Source organism: Coregonus clupeaformis, unplaced genomic scaffold (genome assembly GCF_020615455.1).
Source record: "Coregonus clupeaformis isolate EN_2021a unplaced genomic scaffold, ASM2061545v1 scaf0065, whole genome shotgun sequence".
Taxonomy (NCBI): domain Eukaryota; kingdom Metazoa; phylum Chordata; class Actinopteri; order Salmoniformes; family Salmonidae; genus Coregonus; species Coregonus clupeaformis.
Window position 1 is genome coordinate 637,313 of NW_025533520.1, and position 20,188 is coordinate 657,500.

General features: G+C 44.5%; 1 protein-coding gene across 7 annotated transcripts in view; it reads left to right on the forward strand.

Moving 5' to 3' along the window:
- eya4 (EYA transcriptional coactivator and phosphatase 4) overlaps positions 1 to 20,188 on the forward strand; it is a 162,840-nt gene that overhangs the window by 47,253 nt on the left and 95,399 nt on the right. For all 7 annotated transcript variants that reach the window (XM_045212923.1, XM_045212922.1, XM_045212925.1 and 4 more), the window contains 2 exons: positions 6,500 to 6,549; positions 14,840 to 14,946. In XM_045212923.1, the coding sequence (XP_045068858.1) occupies positions 6,500 to 6,549; positions 14,840 to 14,946 (157 nt within the window). The remainder of the gene's footprint in view (positions 1 to 6,499; positions 6,550 to 14,839; positions 14,947 to 20,188) is intronic.

Sequence of the window (20,188 nt, forward strand, 5' to 3'; positions counted from 1 at the left end):
TATAATTCGTATTATATGTTTAGAATTTGCAAAACGTACAATATGTTAAGAATTTACAAAATGTATGATATGTTTGCGAATTCTAGCTAGGTGCCTGACGTTAGCTAGGCTAGGGTTAAGGTTAGGGTTAAGTTTAGGAGTTAGGTTAAAGGGTTAAGGTTAGGGTTAGGGGAAGGGTTAGCTAAAAGGGTTAAGGTTAGAGGAAGGGGTTGGCTAACATGCTAAGTAGTTGCAAAGTAGCTAAAAAATAGTAAGTAGTAGAAAAGTTGCTAATTATCTAAAATGCTAAAGTTGTCCGTGATGAGACCCACCGACCGACCGCTCATTTTTTTGCTTTAAGCAGCCATCTGTCTTATATACCAAACGTAACGTATCAAACTAATTTGAGTGTCCAGGATTAACGTTTACTATGTTATGTCTATTCTATGAGACCAGGCTGCGGCCCGAGTCTACTCCCACTCCGAAACTTGCCAGCATGTGCATGGGAGATCTATAAAATGCTTATCCTGGTAAAAAATGGGACTGCATGAATTGGGCTCTAAAAAATATAGCCAAGATTATTATTTTTTATAGGCAACATACTGTAAAGGAGATGATGCAATCTATTTTGTGAAGTGCACCAGTCCCTCCTGCAGCAAAGCACCCCCACAGCATGATGCTGCCACCCCCGTGCTTCACGGTTGGGATGGTGTTCTTCGGCTTGCAAGCATCCCCTTTTTCCTCCAAACATAACGATGGTCATTATGGCCAAACAGTTCTATTTTTGTTTCATCAGACCAGAGGATATTTCTCCAAAAAGTACGATCTTTGTCCCCATGTGCAGTTGCAACCCGTAGTCTGGCTTTTTTATGGCGGTTTTGGAGCAGTGGCTTCTTCCTTGCTGAGCGGCCTTTAAGGTTATGTCGATATAGGACTCGTTTTACTGTGGATATAGATACTTTTGTACCTGTTTCCTCCAGCATCTTCACAAGGTCCTTTGCTGTTGTTCTGGGATTTAATTGCACTTTTCGCACCAAAGTACGTTCATCTCTAGGAGACAGAACGCGTCTCCTTCCAGAGCGGTATGATGGCTGCGTGGTCCCATGGTGTTTATACTTGCGTACTATTGTTTGACCAGATGAACGTGGTACCTTCAGGCGTTTGGAAATTGCTCCCAAGGATGAACCAGACTTGTGGAGGTCAACAATTCTTTTTCATTTTCCCATGATGTCAAGCAAAGAGGCACTGAGTTTGAAGGTAGGCCTTGAAATACATCCACAGGTACACCTCCAATTGACTCAAATTATGTCAATTATCCTATCAGAAGCTTCTAAAGCCATGACATCATTTTCTGGAATTTTCCAAGCTTTTTAAAGGCACAGTCAACTTAGTGTATGTAAACTTCTGACCCACTGGAATTGTGATACCGTGAATTAAGTTTTATGATATGTGACCTGTGACCTGTGACCCGTCTCTTAACCAGTAAAGTGTGAGTCATTCTCAGAGGGACCCTCTAATTAGACACACACACCCTCACACACACACACCCTCACACACAAACACCCTCACACCCTCACACCCACACACCCTCACACACACACACCCTCACACACACACACACACACCCTCACACACACACACCCTCACACACACACACACACCCTCACACCCTCACATTCACCCTCACACCCTCACACACACACACACACACCCTCACATTCACCCTCACATCCTCACACACACCCTCACACCCTCACACACACACACCCTCACACACACACACACACACCCTCACACCCTCACATTCACCCTCACATCCTCACACACACCCTCACACACACACACACCCTCACACCCTCACACACACACACACACCCTCACACACACACACACACACCCTCACACACACACCCTCACACACACACATTCACCCTCACACCCTTACATTCACCCTCACACCCTCACACACACACACACATACACACACACCCTCACACACACACACACACACACCCTCACACACATACCCTCACACCCTCACATTCACCCTCACACCCTCTCACACACACACACACACACACACACACACACACACCCTCACACACACACACACACACACACACACCCTCACACCCTTACATTCACCCATACACCCTCACACACACACACCCTCACACACACACACACACACACCCTCACACCCTCACATTCACCCTCACATCCTCACACACACCCTCACACCCTCACACACACACACACCCTCACACACACACACACACCCTCACACCCACATACACACACACACACCTGAAACAGGTTTGAGCACACATACATAAACAAAGAAACATGGGCTGTATCTTAAACTATGGGTCGGGACCCAAAGTGTGCCCAGCATGTGAGTTATTAGAATACAGTGCATTCGGAAAGTATTCAGACCCCTTCCCTTTTTCCACATTTGGTTACATTACAGCCTTATTCTAAAATCGATTAAATACATGTTTTCCCTCATCAATCTACATACCCCATAATGACAAAGTGAAAACAGGTTTTTAGATTTCTTTGCTAATTTATTAAAAAATAAAAAACAGAAATACCTTATTTATTTAAGTATTCAGACCCTTTGCTATGAGACTCGAAATTGAGCTCAGGTGCATCCTGTTTCGAGGCACAGATCTGGTGTAGGAGTACCAAAACATGTCTGCAGCATTGAAGGTCCCCAGGAACACAATGGCCTCCATCATTCTTAAATGGACAAAGTTTGGAACCACCAAGACTTTTACTAGAGCTGGCCGCCCGGCCAAATCGGGGGAGAAGGGCCTTGGTCAGGGAGGTGACCAAGAACCCGATGGTCACTCTGACAGAGCTCCAGAGTTCCTCTGTGGAGATGGTAGAACCTTCCAGAAGGACAACCACCTCTGCAGCACTCCACCAATCAGGCCACTCCTCAGTAAAAGGCACATGACAGCCCGCTTGGAGTTTGCCAAAAGGCACCTAAAGGACTCTCAGACCATGAGAAACAAGATTCACTGGTCTGATGAAACCAAGATTGAACTCTTTGGCCTGAATGCCAAGCATCTGGTCTGGAAGAAACCTGGCACCATCCCTACGGTGAAGCATGGTGGTGGCGTTATCATGCTGTGGGGATGTTTTTGGGCGGCAGGGACTGGGAGACTAGTCAGGATTGAGGCAAAGATGAACAGAGGAAAGTACAGAGAGATCCTTGATGAAAACCTGCTCCAGAGCACTCAGGACCTCAGACTGGGGTGAAGGTTCACCTTACAACAGGACAACGACCCTAAGCACACAGACAAGACAACGCAGGAGTGGCTTCGGGACAAGTCTCTGAATGTCCTTGAGTGGCCCAGCCAGAGCTCAGACTTTAACCCGATCGAACATCTCTGGAGAGACCTGAAAATAGCTGTGCACCGACGCTCCCCATCCAACCTGACAGAGCTTGAGAGGATCTGCAGAGAGGAATGGGAGAAACTCCCCAAATACAGGTGTGCCAAGCTTGTAGCGTCATATGAAAAAAAAAAAAAGTATGCTCTGGATAAGAGCATCTGCTAAATGACTAAAATTTTTAAATTAAAATTATACCCAAGAAGACTCTAGGCTATAATTGCTGCCAAAGGTTCTTCAACAAAGTACTGAGTAAAGGGTCTGTATAATTACAGTACCAGTCAAAAGTTTGGACACACCTACTCATTCAAGGGTTTTTCTTAATTTTTACTATTTTCTACATTGTAGAATAGTAGTGAAGACATCAAAACTATGAAATAACACATATGGAATCATGTAGGAACTAAAAAAGTGTTAAACAAATCAAAATATATTTTATATTTGAGATACTTCAAATAGCCACCCGTTGCCTTGACGACAGCTTTGCACACTCTTGGCATTCTCTCAACCAGCTTCACCTGGAATGCTTTTCCAACAGTCTTGAAGGAGTTCCCACATATGCTGAGCACTTGTTCCACCAGACACTGAGAGATGAATTCACCTTTCAGCAGGACAATAACCTAAAACACAAGGCCAAATCTGGAGTTGCTTTCCAAGAAGACAGTGAATGTTCCTGAGTGGCCGAGTTACAGTTTTGACTTAAATCTGCTTGAAAATCTATGGCAAGACCTGAAAATGGTTGTCTAGCAACGATCAACAACCAATTTGACAGAACTTGAAGAATTTTGAAAATAATAACAGGCCAATAATGTACAATCCAGTTGTGGAAAGCTCTTAGAGACTTATCCAAAAAAGGCTCACAGCTGTAACACTGCCAAAGGTGATTCTAACATCTATTGACAAAAAAAGGTATAATTAAATCAGTTTTAATCCCACTTTGTAACACAACAAAATGTGGAAAAGGTCAAGGGGTGTGAATACTTTCTGAAGGCGCTGTAGGTAGATAAATGCTGCTGATAGTTTGTCAAAACATCTGTAGATGGACTACAGACACTTTCCTGTTGAAAGTCAACAGACATGCAGTCGACATGTTACTGATGTTCTGTAGATAATCCATCTGTATGTTGTCCATCTGTAGGTTGTCCATCTGTAGGTTGTCCATCTGTCCATCTGTAGGTTGTCCATCTGTAGGTTGTCCATCTGTAGGTTGTCCATCTGTCCATCTGTAGGTTGTCCATCTGTAGGTTGTCCATCTGTATGTTGTCCATCTGTAGGTTGTCCATCTGTATGTTGTCCATCTGTAGGTTGTCCATCTGTAGGTTGTCCATCTGTATGTTGTCCATCTGTCCATCTGTAGGTTGTCCATCTGTAGGTTGTCCATCTGTCCATCTGTAGGTTGTCCATCTGTATGTTGTCCATCTGTCCATCTGTAGGTTGTCCATCTGTATGTTGTCCATCTGTCCATCTGTAGGTTGTCCATCTGTATGTTGTCCAGCTGTCCATCTGTAGGTTGTCCATCTGTATGTTGTCCATCTGTATGTTGTCCATCTGTATGTTGTCCATCTGTAGGTTGTCCATCTCTAGGTTGTCCATCTGTATGTTGTCCATCTGTATGTTGTCCATCTGTAAGTTGTCCATCTGTCCATCTGTAGGTTGTCCATCTGTATGTTGTCCATCTGTCCATCTGTAGGTTGTCCATCTGTATGTTGTCCATCTGTCCATCTGTAGGTTGTCCATCTGTATGTTGTCCATCTGTCCATCTGTAGGTTGTCCATCTGTATGTTGTCCATCTGTATGTTGTCCATCTGTATGTTGTCCATCTGTAGGTTGTCCATCTCTAGGTTGTCCATCTGTATGTTGTCCATCTGTAGGTTGTCCATCTGTAGGTTGTCCATCTGTATGTTGTCCATCTGTAGGTTGTCCATCTGTAGGTTGTCCATCTTAACTTACTACATTTGCACACACTGTATATAGATGTTCTATTTTCTATTGTGTTATTGACTGTACGTTTTGTTTATTCCATATGTAACTCTGTGTTGTTGTTTTTATCGCACTGCTTTGCTTTATCTTGGCCAGGTCGCAGTTGTAAATGAGAACTTGTTCTCAACTGGCTTACCTGGTTAAATAAAGGTGAAATAAAATAAAAATAAAGTAGATAGTCCATCTGTAGATAATCCATCTGTAGATAGGGTTAGGGTTAGTAGATTCTCTACAGTGTATCCAAATATATGTTACCAATACTTTTTCCAGCAACCGAGAGAGAGAGAGAGGGTGTCAGTCAGTCAGTTATAGATCAGACACCACAAAGACCAACAGTCAGTCAGTTATAGATCAGACACCACAAAGACCAACAGTCAGTCAGTTATAGATCAGACAACACAAAGACCAACAGTCAGTCAGTTATAGATCAGACACCACAAAGACCAACAGTCAGTCAGTTATAGATCAGACACCACAAAGACCAACAGTCAGTCAGTTATAGATCAGACACCACAAAGACCAACAGTCAGTCAGTTATAGATCAGACACCACAAAGATGATTGGCCGAGGTGTTTTAGCGATCACTCTAATGGGTGTCGACGAATGGCGGCTATTAACATGTAGAATTGTCAGGACGTGACGGCCGATGTTCTGGTCAGAGGGGATAGAACACTGAGTGTTCTGGTCAGAGGGGATAGAACACTCAGTGTTCTGGTCAGAGGGGATAGAACACTGAGTGTTCTGGTCAGAGGGAATAGAACACTCAGTGTTCTGGTCAGAGGGGATAGAACACTCAGTGTTCTGGTCAGAGGGGATAGAACACTCAGTGTTCTGGTCAGAGGGGATAGAACACTGAGTGTTCTGGTCAGAGGGAATAGAACACTCAGTGTTCTGGTCAGAGGGGATAGAACACTCAGTGTTCTGGTCAGAGGGGATAGAACACTCAGTGTTCTGGTCAGAGGGGATAGAACACTCAGTGTTCTGGTCAGAGGGGATAGAACACTCAGTGTTCTGGTCAGAGGGGATAGAACACTCAGTGTTCTGGTCAGAGGGGATAGAACACTCAGTGTTCTGGTCAGAGGGGATAGAACACTCAGTTGCTCTGGTGTTTTTCTTACACGGTTGTCTTTTCTCTCTGCAGGTGAAGACATCACACAGCGACTCCCATGTTCCAGCCCACTCAGACACCAGGTAACAACTACCCTGTGCAATGCCTGGCTGTCTGGTCATGGCTCTGAGATATGATGTTACATATGGTGAGGTCATCAACACGTTCCCAGGCCCAGAGCACACTGGAGGACAGGGCCACGCGCACGCTCAGACACCCGCTCTCTCTGTCCCCCCCCCCCCACTCTTTTTTTATCTCACTCACTGTCTCTTTCATTTCATCGCATTGAAAGAAAACTAATAATGTTTGAACGCCAGACTGCTACAGATATACCGTAGTATTGCTCTGAAAGAGTAGTGATGTGAAAAACAGAAAGCGTTTCTCTTTCTTCACCAGAGAGGGAGGAATCAGCCAAGAACGTGAGAGAGAGAGAGAGAGGTCTGTAGAGAGAATCATTTCCTGCTGTTATGAAAAAATAAAAAGGAAAGGAATAAAGAGGAGAGAGAGAGTCTCTGATAGAGAGAGAGAGAGTCTCTGATAGAGAGAGAGAGAGTCTCTGATAGAGAGAGAGAGAGTCTCTGATAGAGAGGAGAGAGTCTCTGATAGAGAGGAGAGAGAGAGTCTCTGATAGAGAGGAGAGAGAGAGTCTCTGATAGAGAGGAGAGAGAGAGTCTCTGATAGAGAGGAGAGAGAGAGTCTTATAGAGAGGAGAGAGAGAGTCTCTGATAGAGAGGAGAGAGAGAGTCTTATAGAGAGGAGAGAGAGAGTCTTATAGAGAGGAGAGAAAGAGTCTCTGATGGAGAGGAGAGAGAGAGTCTTATAGAGAGGAGAGAGAGAGTCTCTGATAGAGAGGAGAGAGAGAGTATCTGATAGAGAGGAGAGAGAGAGTCTTATAGAGAGGAGAGAGAGAGTCTCTGATGGAGAGGAGAGAGAGAGTCTCTGATAGAGAGGAGAGAGAGAGTCTCTGATAGAGAGGAGAGAGAGAGTCTCTGATAGAGAGGAGAGAGAGAGTCTCTGATAGAGAGGAGAGAGAGAGTCTCTGATAGAGAGGAGAGAGAGAGTCTTATAGAGAGGAGAGAGAGAGTCTCTGATAGAGAGGAGAGAGAGAGTCTTATAGAGAGGAGAGAGAGAGTCTCTGATGGAGAGGAGAGAGAGAGTCTCTGATAGAGAGGAGAGAGAGAGTCTCTGATAGAGAGGAGAGAGAGAGTCTCTGATAGAGAGGAGAGAGAGAGTCTCTGATAGAGAGGAGAGAGAGTCTCTGATAGAGAGGAGAGAGAGAGTCTCTGATAGTGAGGAGAGAGAGAGTCTCTGATAGAGAGGAGAGAGAGAGTCTGATAGAGAGGAGAGAGAGAGTCTCTGATAGAGAGGAGAGAGAGAGTCTCTGATAGAGAGGAGAGAGAGAGTCTCTGATAGAGAGGAGAGAGAGAGTCTCTGATAGAGAGGAGAGAGAGAGTCTCTGATAGAGAGGAGAGAGAGAGTCTGATAGAGATGAGAGAGAGTCTCTGATAGAGAGGAGAGAGAGAGTCTTAGAGAGGAGAGGAAGTGCAGGGTTTTGCTCCAGACCAGCTTGCTATCGCTCTTTATCTGCTGTTTCTCTCTATCTCTCTCTCTCTCTCTCTCCCTCTCTCCCCCCACCCCTATCATCCTTCATCATCCCTCATTGGCAAGGCTTTACTCCTAACCGCTACACACGTCCACCTCACCGTCCACCTTGAGGATTCCTCACTCTACTTCTTTCTCCTTGATCTGTCTCACAAGCGTGACAGACCTGCGGGACTGAGGGTTGACAGACACACCCACACCCACACACACACACACACACACACACACGACACACACACACACACACACACACACACACACACACACACACACACACACACACACACACACACACGCATATACACACACACACATTTTAAATACTTTATTCGAATACTCAAAATACACTACATTAAGAAGGATTCAAACAACTAAAAGGTCTTGGATACAGAAAACACCTTCTCCTCCTCACAGCTAGCCGGCCCATAACAGCTGAAACAGAGCAGCACCTAAGCCAGTTGTTTTTGCTCTAGTCTTAGGCAGGCCTGCAATCTGAAGGCCACGTACCCGTAAGTCTATGTGCGTGGCCCAAGACTGCCAACTTGCACTTACTGTATATCTAAGGCTTGTCGGAACGTGATACGATGGGCTGGTATTTGAGAAGCTTGTCAGCAATGGCCCTGCTCCTCCGTGTAACCATCGAATTAGCAGTCCACCTCCGAAATCAGCACTTCCCTATGGGCTCAACAACAACAACAACAACATCAGGCTCATTCCGCATAGAAGAAAACACATGATCATCACGGTCAAACCTCCTCTGATAATAGAATGTTTTGGTGAGAACACCTGTCTCCCCCTCAGCTACCAGGTTAACGAGGCGGTCATGTCTAGCAATGCACAGGTCTTTATATGAACGGCAACCATTAACCTCATGTGCAACAGACTGCATTACATTTAACTCAGGGTGTAAAATACAGAAGGGAACATCGTTTGCAGAGTACCACAGTGCTAGGTGGTATTTGTACAACAATATACAAACAATACAACTAAATAATTGCGTGTTGGAGTGTCTGTGTGTTTAAGAGAATCTGTGTGTGTTAGTGTCTGTGTGTTTTAGTTTCTGTGTGTTTTAGTGTCTGAGTGTGTTAGTTTCTGTGTGTTTTAGTGTCTGAGTGTGTTAGTTTCTGTGTGTGTTAGTGTCTGTGTGTGTTAGTGTCTGTGTGTTAGTGTCTGTGTGTTAGTGTCTGTGTGTGTTAGTGTCTGTGTGTGTTAGTGTCTGAGTGTGTTGGAGTGTCTGTGTGTATTGGAGTGTCTGTGTGTGTTAGTGTCAGTGTGTGATCCTCACAGTCCCCGCCGTTCCATGAGATGTTTAACCTTCTTTTTTTAAAGGTCATTTAGCTATTTGCTTGATAATTGGAGATGGAAGGGATTTCCATGCGATCATGGCGCTGTATAATACTGTGTGTTGCCATGAATTAGTTTTGGACTTGGGGACTGTGAAGAGACCCCTGGTGGCATGTCTTGTGGTTTATAGGTATCTGAGCTGAATGTTATTCGATTATGCAGACAATCTGGAATTTTCATTACAGTAGTATTTCTCATAAAAACTAGAAGAGAAGCAGTAAATCTCTCGTCAACCCTCAACCAGGAAAGACTGGCATGCATGTTGTTGATGTTAGTTATTTGTGTGCAGTTAAGGGCAAGGTGTTCTGCTTTGTTTTGAGACCGCTGCAGCGTTGCTAGGGTCTTTCTTTGCTGCGCCTGACCATGTTACCGGACAGTAATCAAGACGGGACAAGACCAGAGTCTGAACAACTAGTAAAGTTGATCTTTGTGTCAAAAACACAAAAGTTGTTTTTATAACAGACATATCCCCTAACTATTTTCACAACAACTTTATGACTTGACCATGATAATTGACCGTCCAATGTTATACCTAGGGAGTTTAGCTTCCTCAACTTGGTCAATGGTCACACTCTTTATGCACAACTTCAGTTGAGGTGTGGAATGTTTTGAATCAAATACAATGCTTGTAGTTTTAGATGTATTTAAGACCAGTTTATTATCAATCACCCATTCGGATACTGACTGGAACTCCTTATTTAGAATCTCAGTGAGTTCACTGGCTTTGGGTGCTGACATGCAGAGTGTGGAATCATCCGCAAAGAATTGTGGCAAACAGATGTTGAATCTTTCCTCTCTCACAGCATCTAGCTTCATGACCACAGGCAGAGGGCAAATGTCAATCATATCAAGCCTGGTTGAATACTCATGGACAAGCTCCTCAACTTGTTCCACCCAGTCGCCAGCAACATTAAACTTATATCTAAGATAGCTGGTATGTTTCATGACAAGAGTACACTCTGAGGCGTCTCTGAAGTCCAGAAAACACAGTGGAAAACTGTTGTGCATTCATGTCCAGAAACACAGAGGAAAACTGTGTGGATTCATGTCCAGAAACACAGAGGAAAACTCTGTGGATTCATGTCCAGAAACACAGAGGAAAACTGTGTGGATTCATGTCCAGAAACACAGAGGAAAACTCTGTGGATTCATGTCCAGAAACACAGAGGAAAACTGTGTGGATTCATGTCCAGAAACACAGAGGAAAACTGTGTGGATTCATGTCCAGAAACACAGAGGAAAACTCTGTGGATTCATGTCCAGAAACACAGAGGAAAACTCTGTGGATTCATGTCCAGAAACACAGAGGAAAACTGTGTGGATTCATGTCCAGAAACACAGAGGAAAACTCTGTGGATTCATGTCCAGAAACACAGAGGAAAACTGTGTGGATTCATGTCCAGAAACACAGAGGAAAACTGTGTGGATTCATGTCCAGAAACACAGAGGAAAACTCTGTGGATTCATGTCCAGAAACACAGAGGAAAACTCTGTGGATTCATGTCCAGAAACACAGAGGAAAACTCTGTGGATTCATGTCCAGAAACACAGAGGAAAACTGTGTGGATTCATGTCCAGAAACACAGAGGAAAACTCTGTGGATTCATGTCCAGAAACACAGAGGAAAACTGTGTGGATTCATGTCCAGAAACACAGAGGAAAACTGTGTGGATTCATGTCCAGAAACACAGAGGAAAACTCTGTGGATTCATGTCCAGAAACACAGTGGAAAGCTCTGTGGATTCATGCTTGAAGTCATCAATTCCAGTTTTTAGGCAAAAACATGCTCATTCATGCCCTGTCTGTCTATATTTGCCTGTTGTTTGGGAAAGAGAATGCCTGTATCTACAAGCCATGGTAGTATGCGGGAAGCAAGCTTTTCATGAACACTTTATAGACCGAGGGTAAGAGAGAGATGTCTCTCCATGTAGACGGATCTGGAACATTGTCTTTGATGATGAAGGAGGGTAGCTCTCCAGGAACAGGGTTGGAGTTAAAACCTACAGGAGGGTATCTCTCCAGGAATAAGGTTGTAGAGCCAATGCTTAAACCATATTTGTTATTTCCAGAATATTGTAAAACTTTGTTCGTATTAACAAAACAATAGATCTCAAACAACATATAGCCTAGCCTAACGTCGCAAACATGGCTACAAACACAGGCACTCAATTCATGAAACTTTTCCATGATACTATTTTTATAATTCATTTGAATTAACCGTATAAGAATTTGTTCTTAACTGACTTGCGTAGTTAAATAAAAGTAAAATAAAAACTAAAAACATAAAAACTTTGCAAAACATTCCTTTATTGTATATGTGTAAGTAACCTAACCTAGCCTGTGAGAGGGCTGCATCGAAGAATTCCAATGCCTAATTTAGAAATGGTGAATAGAGTTTTCTCCTTTCTTTGCCCGGCAAAAATTGTGGCCTTAGGCCTAAACACATTTCATGCAATTTTAGCCTACTATATTTTATATGACTGGAGACATTAGCGGAATCTTTTTAGTATGACAAAAAAAGACAGGGTAGCCTGCCATTGACAGGTCTGTGGGTTCGCTGTGTGAATGAATACATTACAAAAATTTTTTTTTTTGGGTTGCAATGCATCAGAGCGCGGCAATGAGGCAATTTAGCCGATGTGATCACATCACAGAGTTACACGTCGCTCTCTCCATTCAAAATTTCCCCCCAAATAGGCCTATCATTGTTCGAAATACATTTCAAACTATATCTGTTCATTGTCTATATATAGCCGAGGCTACTCGTTTCAGACTATATCGTTTAAGAGCTAGAGGGGAAAGAGCTAGGCGAGTTGCCAGCGGAGATGCGTGAATTACAAAAAGAAAACAGTGAAATATCCGCTGGAGTTTAAGCTACCCTTATCAATAAATTGTTGCACAGATTTAGATTTTATTCTAGCTACAGTGGGGATAAAAAGTATTTAGTCAGCCACCAATTGTGCAAGTTCTCCCACTTAAAAAGATGAGAGAGGCCTGTAATTTTCATCATAGGTACACGTCAACTATGACAGACAAATTGAGGAAAAAAATTCCAGAAAATCACATTGTAGGATTTTTAATGAATTTATTTGCAAATTATGGTGGAAAATAAGTATTTGGTCACCTACAAACAAGCAATATTTCTGGCTCTCACAGACCTGTAACTTCTTCTTTAAGAGGCTCCTCTGTCCTCCACTCATTACCTGTATTAATGGCACCTGTTTGAACTTGTTATCAGTATAAAAGACACCTGTCCACAACCTCAAACAATCACACACCTAACTCCACTATGGCCAATACCAAAGAGCTGTCAAAGGACACCAGAAACAAAATTGTAGACCTGCACCAGGCTGGGAAGACTGAATCTGCAATAGGTAAGCAGCTTGGTTTGAAGAAATCAACTGTGGGAGCAATTATTAGGAAATGGAAGACATACAAGACCACTGATAATCTCCCTCGATCTGGGGCTCCACGCAAGTTCTCACCCTGTGGGGTCAAAATGATCACAAGAACGGTGAGCAAAAATCCCAGAACCACACGGGGGGGCCTAGTGAATGACCTGCAGAGAGCTGGGACCAAAGTAACAAAGCCTACCATCAGTAACACACTACGCCGCCAGGGACATCCCACTGGCTATAGGGTGAATGCACCAATTTGTAAGTCGCTCTGGATAAGAGCGTCTGCTAAATGACGTAAACGTAAATGTAAATGTAAATGTCCAGGCCCGTCTGAAGTTTGCTAGAGTGCATTTGGATGATCCAGAAGAGGATTGGGAGAATGTCATATGGTCAGATGAAACCAAAATAGAACTTTTTGGTAAAAACTCAACTCGTCGTGTTTGGAGGACAAAGAATGATGAGTTGCATCCAAAGAACACCATACCTACTGTGAAGCATGGGGGTGGAAACATCATGCTTTGGGGCTGTTTTTCTGCAAAGGGACCAGGACGACTGATCCGTGTAAAGGAAAGAATGAATGGGGCCATGTATCGTGAGATTTTGAGTGAAAACCTCCTTCCATCAGCAAGGGCATTGAAGATGAAACGTGGCTGGGTCTTTCAGCATGACAATGATCCCAAACACACTGCCCGGGCAACGAAGGAGTGGCTTCGTAAGAAGCATTTCAAGGTCCTGGAGTGGCCTAGCCAGTCTCCAGATCTCAACCCCATAGAAAATCTTTGGAGGGAGTTGAAAGTCCGTGTTGCCCAGCGACAGCCCCAAAACATCACTGCTCTAGAGGAGATCTGCATGGAGGAATGGGCCAAATTACCAGCAACAGTGTGAAAACCTTGTGAAGACTTACAGAAAACGTTTGACCTGTGTCATTGCCAACAAAGGGTATATAACAAAGTATAGAGAAACTTTTGTTATTGACCAAATACTTATTTTCCACCATAATTTGCAAATAAATTCATTCAAAATCCTACAATGTGATTTTCTGGATATTCTTTTCTCATTTTGTCTGTCATAGTTGACGTGTACCTATGATGAAAATGACAGGCCTCTCTCATCTTTTTAAGTGGGAGAACTTGCACAATTGGTGGCTGACTAAATACTTTTTTTCCCCACTGTAGACAGTGGGGAGAACAAGTATTTGATACACTGCCGATTTTGCAGGTTTTTCTTTTTACAAAGCATGTAGAGGTCTGTAATTTTTATCATAGGTACACTTCAACTGTGAGAGACGGAATCTAAAACAAAAATCCAGAAAATCACATTGTATGATTTTTAAGTAATTAATTTGCATTTTATTGCATGACATAAGTATTTGATCACCTACCAACTATGGTGTTGAACGCTGAGCTGTAGTCAATGAATAGCTTTCTTACATAGGTGTCCCTCTTGTCCAGGTGGGAAAGGGCAGTGTGGAGTGCAATAGAGATTGCATCATCTGTGGATCTGTTGGGGTGGTATGCAAATTGGAGTGGGTCTAGGGTTTCTGGGATAATGGTGTTAATGTGAGCCATGACCAGCCTTTCAAAGCACTTCATGGCTACAGACGTGAGTGCTACGGGTCGGTAGTCATTTAGGCAGGTTATCTTAGTGTCCTTGGGCACGGGGACTATGGTGGTCTGCTTGAAACATGTTGGTATTACAGACTCAGTAAGGGACATGTTAAAAATGTCAGTGAAGACACTTGCCAGTTGGTCAGCACATGCTCGGAGTACACGTATTGGTAATCCGTCTGGCCCTGCGGCCTTGTGAATGTTGACCTGCTTAAAAGTCTTACTCACATCGGCTACGGAGAGCGTGATCACATAGTCATCCGGAACAGCTGTACTCATTAATGTTCTGTACTTTGGTTTCAGACTAAATACATGACTAAATACATGACATGACCTGTACTCATTAATGTTCTGTAATTTGGTTTCAGACTAAATACAAGACATGACCTGTACTCATTAATGTTTGTGTGTGTGTGTGTCAGGCCTATGGAGATGCAAGACCTAGCCAGTCCTCATAACAGTGTGGGGGGCGGAGACTCATCAGGCTCCAAGCTGACAGGCTCCTCTGCCACTACCAACGGAACTGGAGGTAAGAGGGGGGAGGGGGAGGGGGGAGGGGAGGTTTTTTTTGGGGGTGTATGGAGGGATGGGGGAGAGAGAGAGAAAAATAAATAAAGATTATTTGCAATAATAGACTGAAAGTTGATGTGGTGGTATTATCAGGGAAATCACTAGCCAGTACTGTAAACCATTCACTAGCCAGCACTGTAAACCATTCACTAGCCAGTACTGTAAACCATTCGCTAGCCAGCACTGTAAACCATTCACTAGCCAGTACTGTAAACCATTCGCTAGCCAGCACTGTAAACCATTCGGTAGCCAGTACTGTAAACCGTTCGCTAGCCAGTACTGTAAACCGTTCGCTAGCCGGTACTGTAAACCGTTCACTAGCCGGTACTGTAAACCGTTCACTAGCCGACACTGTAAACCGTTCACTAGCCGGCACTCTCTAGCCGGTACTGTAAACCGTTCACTAGCCGGTACTGTAAACCGTTCACTAGCCGGTACTGTAAACCGTTCACTAGCCGGCACTCTCTAGCCAGTACTGTAAACCGTTCGCTAGCTGGTACTGTAAACCGTTCACTAGCCGGTACTGTAAACCGTTCACTAGCCGGTACTGTAAACCGTTCACTAGCCGGCACTCTCTAGCCAGTACTGTAAACCGTTCACTAGCCGGTACTGTAAACCGTTCACTAGCCGGCACTCTCTAGCCGGCACTGTAAACCGTTCACTAGCCAGCACTGTAAACCGTTCACTAGTCAGCACTGTAAACTGTTCACTAGCCAGTACTGTAAACCGTTCACTAACCAGTACTGTAAACTGTTCACTAGCCAGTACTGTAAACCGTTCACCAGCCAGTACTGTAAACCATTCACTAGCCAGCACTGTAAACCGTTCGCTAGCCAGTACTGTAAACCGTTCGCTAGCCAGTACTGTAAACCATTCACTAGCCAGCACTGTAAACCGTTCGCTAGCCAGTACTGTAAACCGTTCACTAGCCAGTACTGTAAACCGTTCACTAGCCGGTACTGTAAACCGTTCACTAGCCGGCACTCTCTAGCCAGTACTGTAAACCGTTCACTAGCCGGTACTGTAAACCGTTCACTAGCCGGCACTCTCTAGCCGGCACTGTAAACCGTTCACTAGCCAGCACTGTAAACCGTTCACTAGTCAGCACTGTAAACTGTTCACTAGCCAGTACTGTAAACCGTTCACTAACCAGTACTGTAAACTGTTCACTAGCCAGTACTGTAAACCGTTCACCAGCCAGTACTGTAAACCATTCACTAGCCAGCACTGTAAACCGTTCGCTAGCCAGTACTGTAAACCGTTCGCTAGCCAGTACTGTAAACCATTCACTAGCCAGCACTGTAAACCGTTCGCTAGCCAGTACTGTAAACCGTTCACTAGCCAGTACTGTAAACCGTTCACTAGCCGGTACTGTAAACCGTTCACTAGCCGGCACTCTCTAGCCAGTACTGTAAACCGTTCACTAGCCGGTACTGTAAACCGTTCACTAGCCGGCACTCTCTAGCCGGCACTGTAAACCGTTCACTAGCCAGCACTGTAAACTGTTCACTAGCCAGTACTGTAAACCGTTCACTAACCAGTACTGTAAACTGTTCACTAGCCAGTACTGTAAACCGTTCACCAGCCAGTACTGTAAACCATTCACTAGCCAGCACTGTAAACCGTTCGCTAGCCAGTACTGTAAACCGTTCGCTAGCCAGTACTGTAAACCATTCACTAGCCAGCACTGTAAACCGTTCGCTAGCCAGTACTGTAAACCGTTCACTAGCCAGTACTGTAAACCGTTCGCTAGCCAGTACTGTAAACCGTTCACTAGCCAGTACTGTAAACCGTTCACTAGCCAGTACTGTAAACCGTTCGCTAGCCAGTACTGTAAACCGTTCGCTAGCCGGTACTGTAAACCGTTCACTAGCCAGTACTGTAAACCGTTCACCAGCCAGTACTGTAAACCGTTCACCAGCCAGTACTGTAAACCGTTCACTAGCCGGTACTGTAAACCGTTCACTAGCCGGCACTCTCTAGCCAGTACTGTAAACCGTTCACTAGCCGGTACTGTAAACCGTTCACTAGCCGGCACTCTCTAGCCGGCACTGTAAACCGTTCACTAGCCAGCACTGTAAACCGTTCACTAGTCAGCACTGTAAACTGTTCACTAGCCAGTACTGTAAACCGTTCACTAGCCAGTACTGTAAACTGTTCACTAGCCAGTACTGTAAACCGTTCACCAGCCAGTACTGTAAACCATTCACTAGCCAGCACTGTAAACCGTTCACTAGCCAGTACTGTAAACTGTTCACTAGCCAGTACTGTAAACCGTTCACCAGCCAGTACTGTAAACCATTCACTAGCCAGCACTGTAAACCGTTCGCTAGCCAGTACTGTAAACCGTTCGCTAGCCAGTACTGTAAACCATTCACTAGCCAGCACTGTAAACCGTTCGCTAGCCAGTACTGTAAACCGTTTGCTAGCCAGTACTGTAAACCGTTCACCAGCCAGTACTGTAAACCGTTCACTAGCCAGTACTGTAAACCGTTCACCAGGCAGTACTGTAAACCTTTCACTAGCCAGTACTGTAAACCGTTCGCTAGCCAGTACTGTAAACCGTTCACTAGCCAGTACTGTAAACCGTTCACCAGCCAGTACTGTAAACCGTTCACTAGCCAGTACTGTAAACCGTTCGCTAGCCAGTACTGTAAACCGTTCACTAGCCAGTACTGTAAACCGTTCGCTAGCCAGTACTGTAAACCGTTCACTAGCCAGTACTGTAAACCGTTCGCTAGCCAGTACTGTAAACCGTTCACTAGCCAGTACTGTAAACCGTTCGCTAGCCAGTACTGTAAACCGTTCGCTAGCCAGTACTGTAAACCGTTCGCTAGCCAGTACTGTAAACCGTTCGCTAGCCAGTACTGTAAACCGTTCACTAGCCAGTACTGTAAACCGTTCACTAGCCAGTACTGTAAACCGTTCACCAGCCAGTACTGTAAACCGTTCACTAGCCAGTACTGTAAACCGTTCACCAGCCAGTACTGTAAACCGTTCACCAGCCAGTACTGTAAACCGTTCACTAGCCAGTACTGTAAACCGTTCACCAGCCAGTACTGTAAACCGTTCACCAGCCAGTACTGTAAACCGTTCGCTAGCCAGTACTGTAAACCGTTCACTAGCCAGTACTGTAAACCGTTCACTAGCCAGTACTGTAGACCGTTCACTAGCCAGTACTGTAAACCGTTCACCAGCCAGTACTGTAAACCGTTCACCAGCCAGTACTGTAAACCGTTCACCAGCCAGTACTGTAAACCGTTCACCAGCCAGTACTGTAAACCGTTCACCAGCCAGTACTGTAAACCGTTCACCAGCCAGTACTGTAAACCGTTCACTAGCCAGTACTTTAAACCGTTCACCAGCCAGTACTGTAAACCGTTCACCAGCCAGTACTGTAAACCGTTCGCTAGCCAGTACTGTAAACCGTTCACCAGCCAGTACTGTAAACCGTTCACCAGCCAGTACTGTAAACCGTTCACTAGCCAGTACTGTAAACCGTTCACCAGCCAGTACTGTAAACCGTTCACCAGCCAGTACTGTAAACCGTTCACCAGCCAGTACTGTAAACCGTTCACTAGCCAGTACTGTAAACCGTTCACTAGCCAGTACTGTAAACCGTTCGCTAGCCAGTACTGTAAACCGTTCGCTAGCCAGTACTGTAAACCGTTCGCTAGCCAGTACTGTAAACCGTTCACCAGCCAGTACTGTAAACCATTTAGAATTGAAGGTCTAGTACACCACACGCGTAGAGAGGCGTGAGGACTTGAGTAAACCTTTTGAAGAATGTGTGTAAACAGAGAGTAAAGCGCTTGTCTTCTCTCCCACCGACCACTTGGCAGATTTCGCGTGTGTGTGCTTGGTTTTATTATCCTTGTGGGGACCTGAGGCCTCGTATAAACCGTGCATACGTACAAAATATACCCCCAAAACATGCGTGAGCCAGTTTTCACACTGAAGTTTTTATAAAAAACTGAACTTGACGTGAGAATATGCTCACCGTCCCGCAACCTTTAGATCGTGCGTACGCGGTTTATAGTGGTTGAAGGATTGCGTTCCAAGCAGGCAAACATCAAATTGGGGATAAGATGGACATGTTTGTTCAATACAAATAACAGGTTACTAACAAGATGCAATCGTTTGCCATTAGTGAGACGAGAGAACATCCATTTTGTTTCTTTGCATGCTAAAATTATTAGAAATAGGCAGTTAATCTGTTGCATTGAAGTGTGTATGACTACCACTGTAACTAGACAATGTTTCAGAGTTCACGGACAGTGCAGCATATAGGTTTGAGGAAGAAGTCAATGCAAAACATTAAGCCCTATCAAATGATCTGTTTCCAGCTCCACAGGTATCAGCTATTGGTTTTTTGTCTGTCTAGGCCTACAGCAAATGTCACTGCAAAAGTTGAACATTCTGCCATCAAACCTCCAGAGACGTTTGATTAAGTTGGCCATTGCTATTTCCTTTAGATACTGTCTGGGCCTAATTCCAATACTTCCAAAGTATACAGCAAATAAGGACGTTATTGTCACCATCAAAGGTGACTGATGGGCCTTTCTCTGGTGGAGTGATAATGCTTGTTCATGCCCACAGATTCAGGACGGGTCTGATTTATAACATGCATGCCAATGTATAGCGTGCGGCAAGTTCATAAATGTCAGTATTTTTGTACGTCTGCAGTCTTATCAGACATGGGGCACGCAGATATTTAGTGTGAAATTTACACAACGGTTCTAAATGAGGCCCCAGAAGTCCTCATGAGGGTAGTAAAACAAGGAACATGTGAAGGTCCCCACAAGGAAAAAGGCCATTTTAGGGTTACAATTAGAATTAGGGTTAGAGGTTTGGAGTTAACGTTGGGTTTGGGGTTAACGTTGGGTTTGGGGTTAACGTTGGGTTTGGGGTTAACGTTGGGTTTGGGGTTAACGTTGGGTTTGGGGTTAACGTTGGGTTTGGGGTTAACGTTGGGTTTGGGGTTAACGTTGGGTTTGGGGTTAACGTTGGGTTTGGGGTTAACGTTGGGTTTGGGGTTAACGTTGGGTTTGGGGTTAACGTTGGGTTTGGGGTTAACGTTGGGTTTGGGGTTAACGTTGGGTTTGGGGTTAACGTTGGGTTTGGGGTTAACGTTGGGTTTGGGGTTAACGTTGGGTTTGGGGTTAACGTTGGGTTTGGGGTTAACGTTGGGTTTGGGGTTA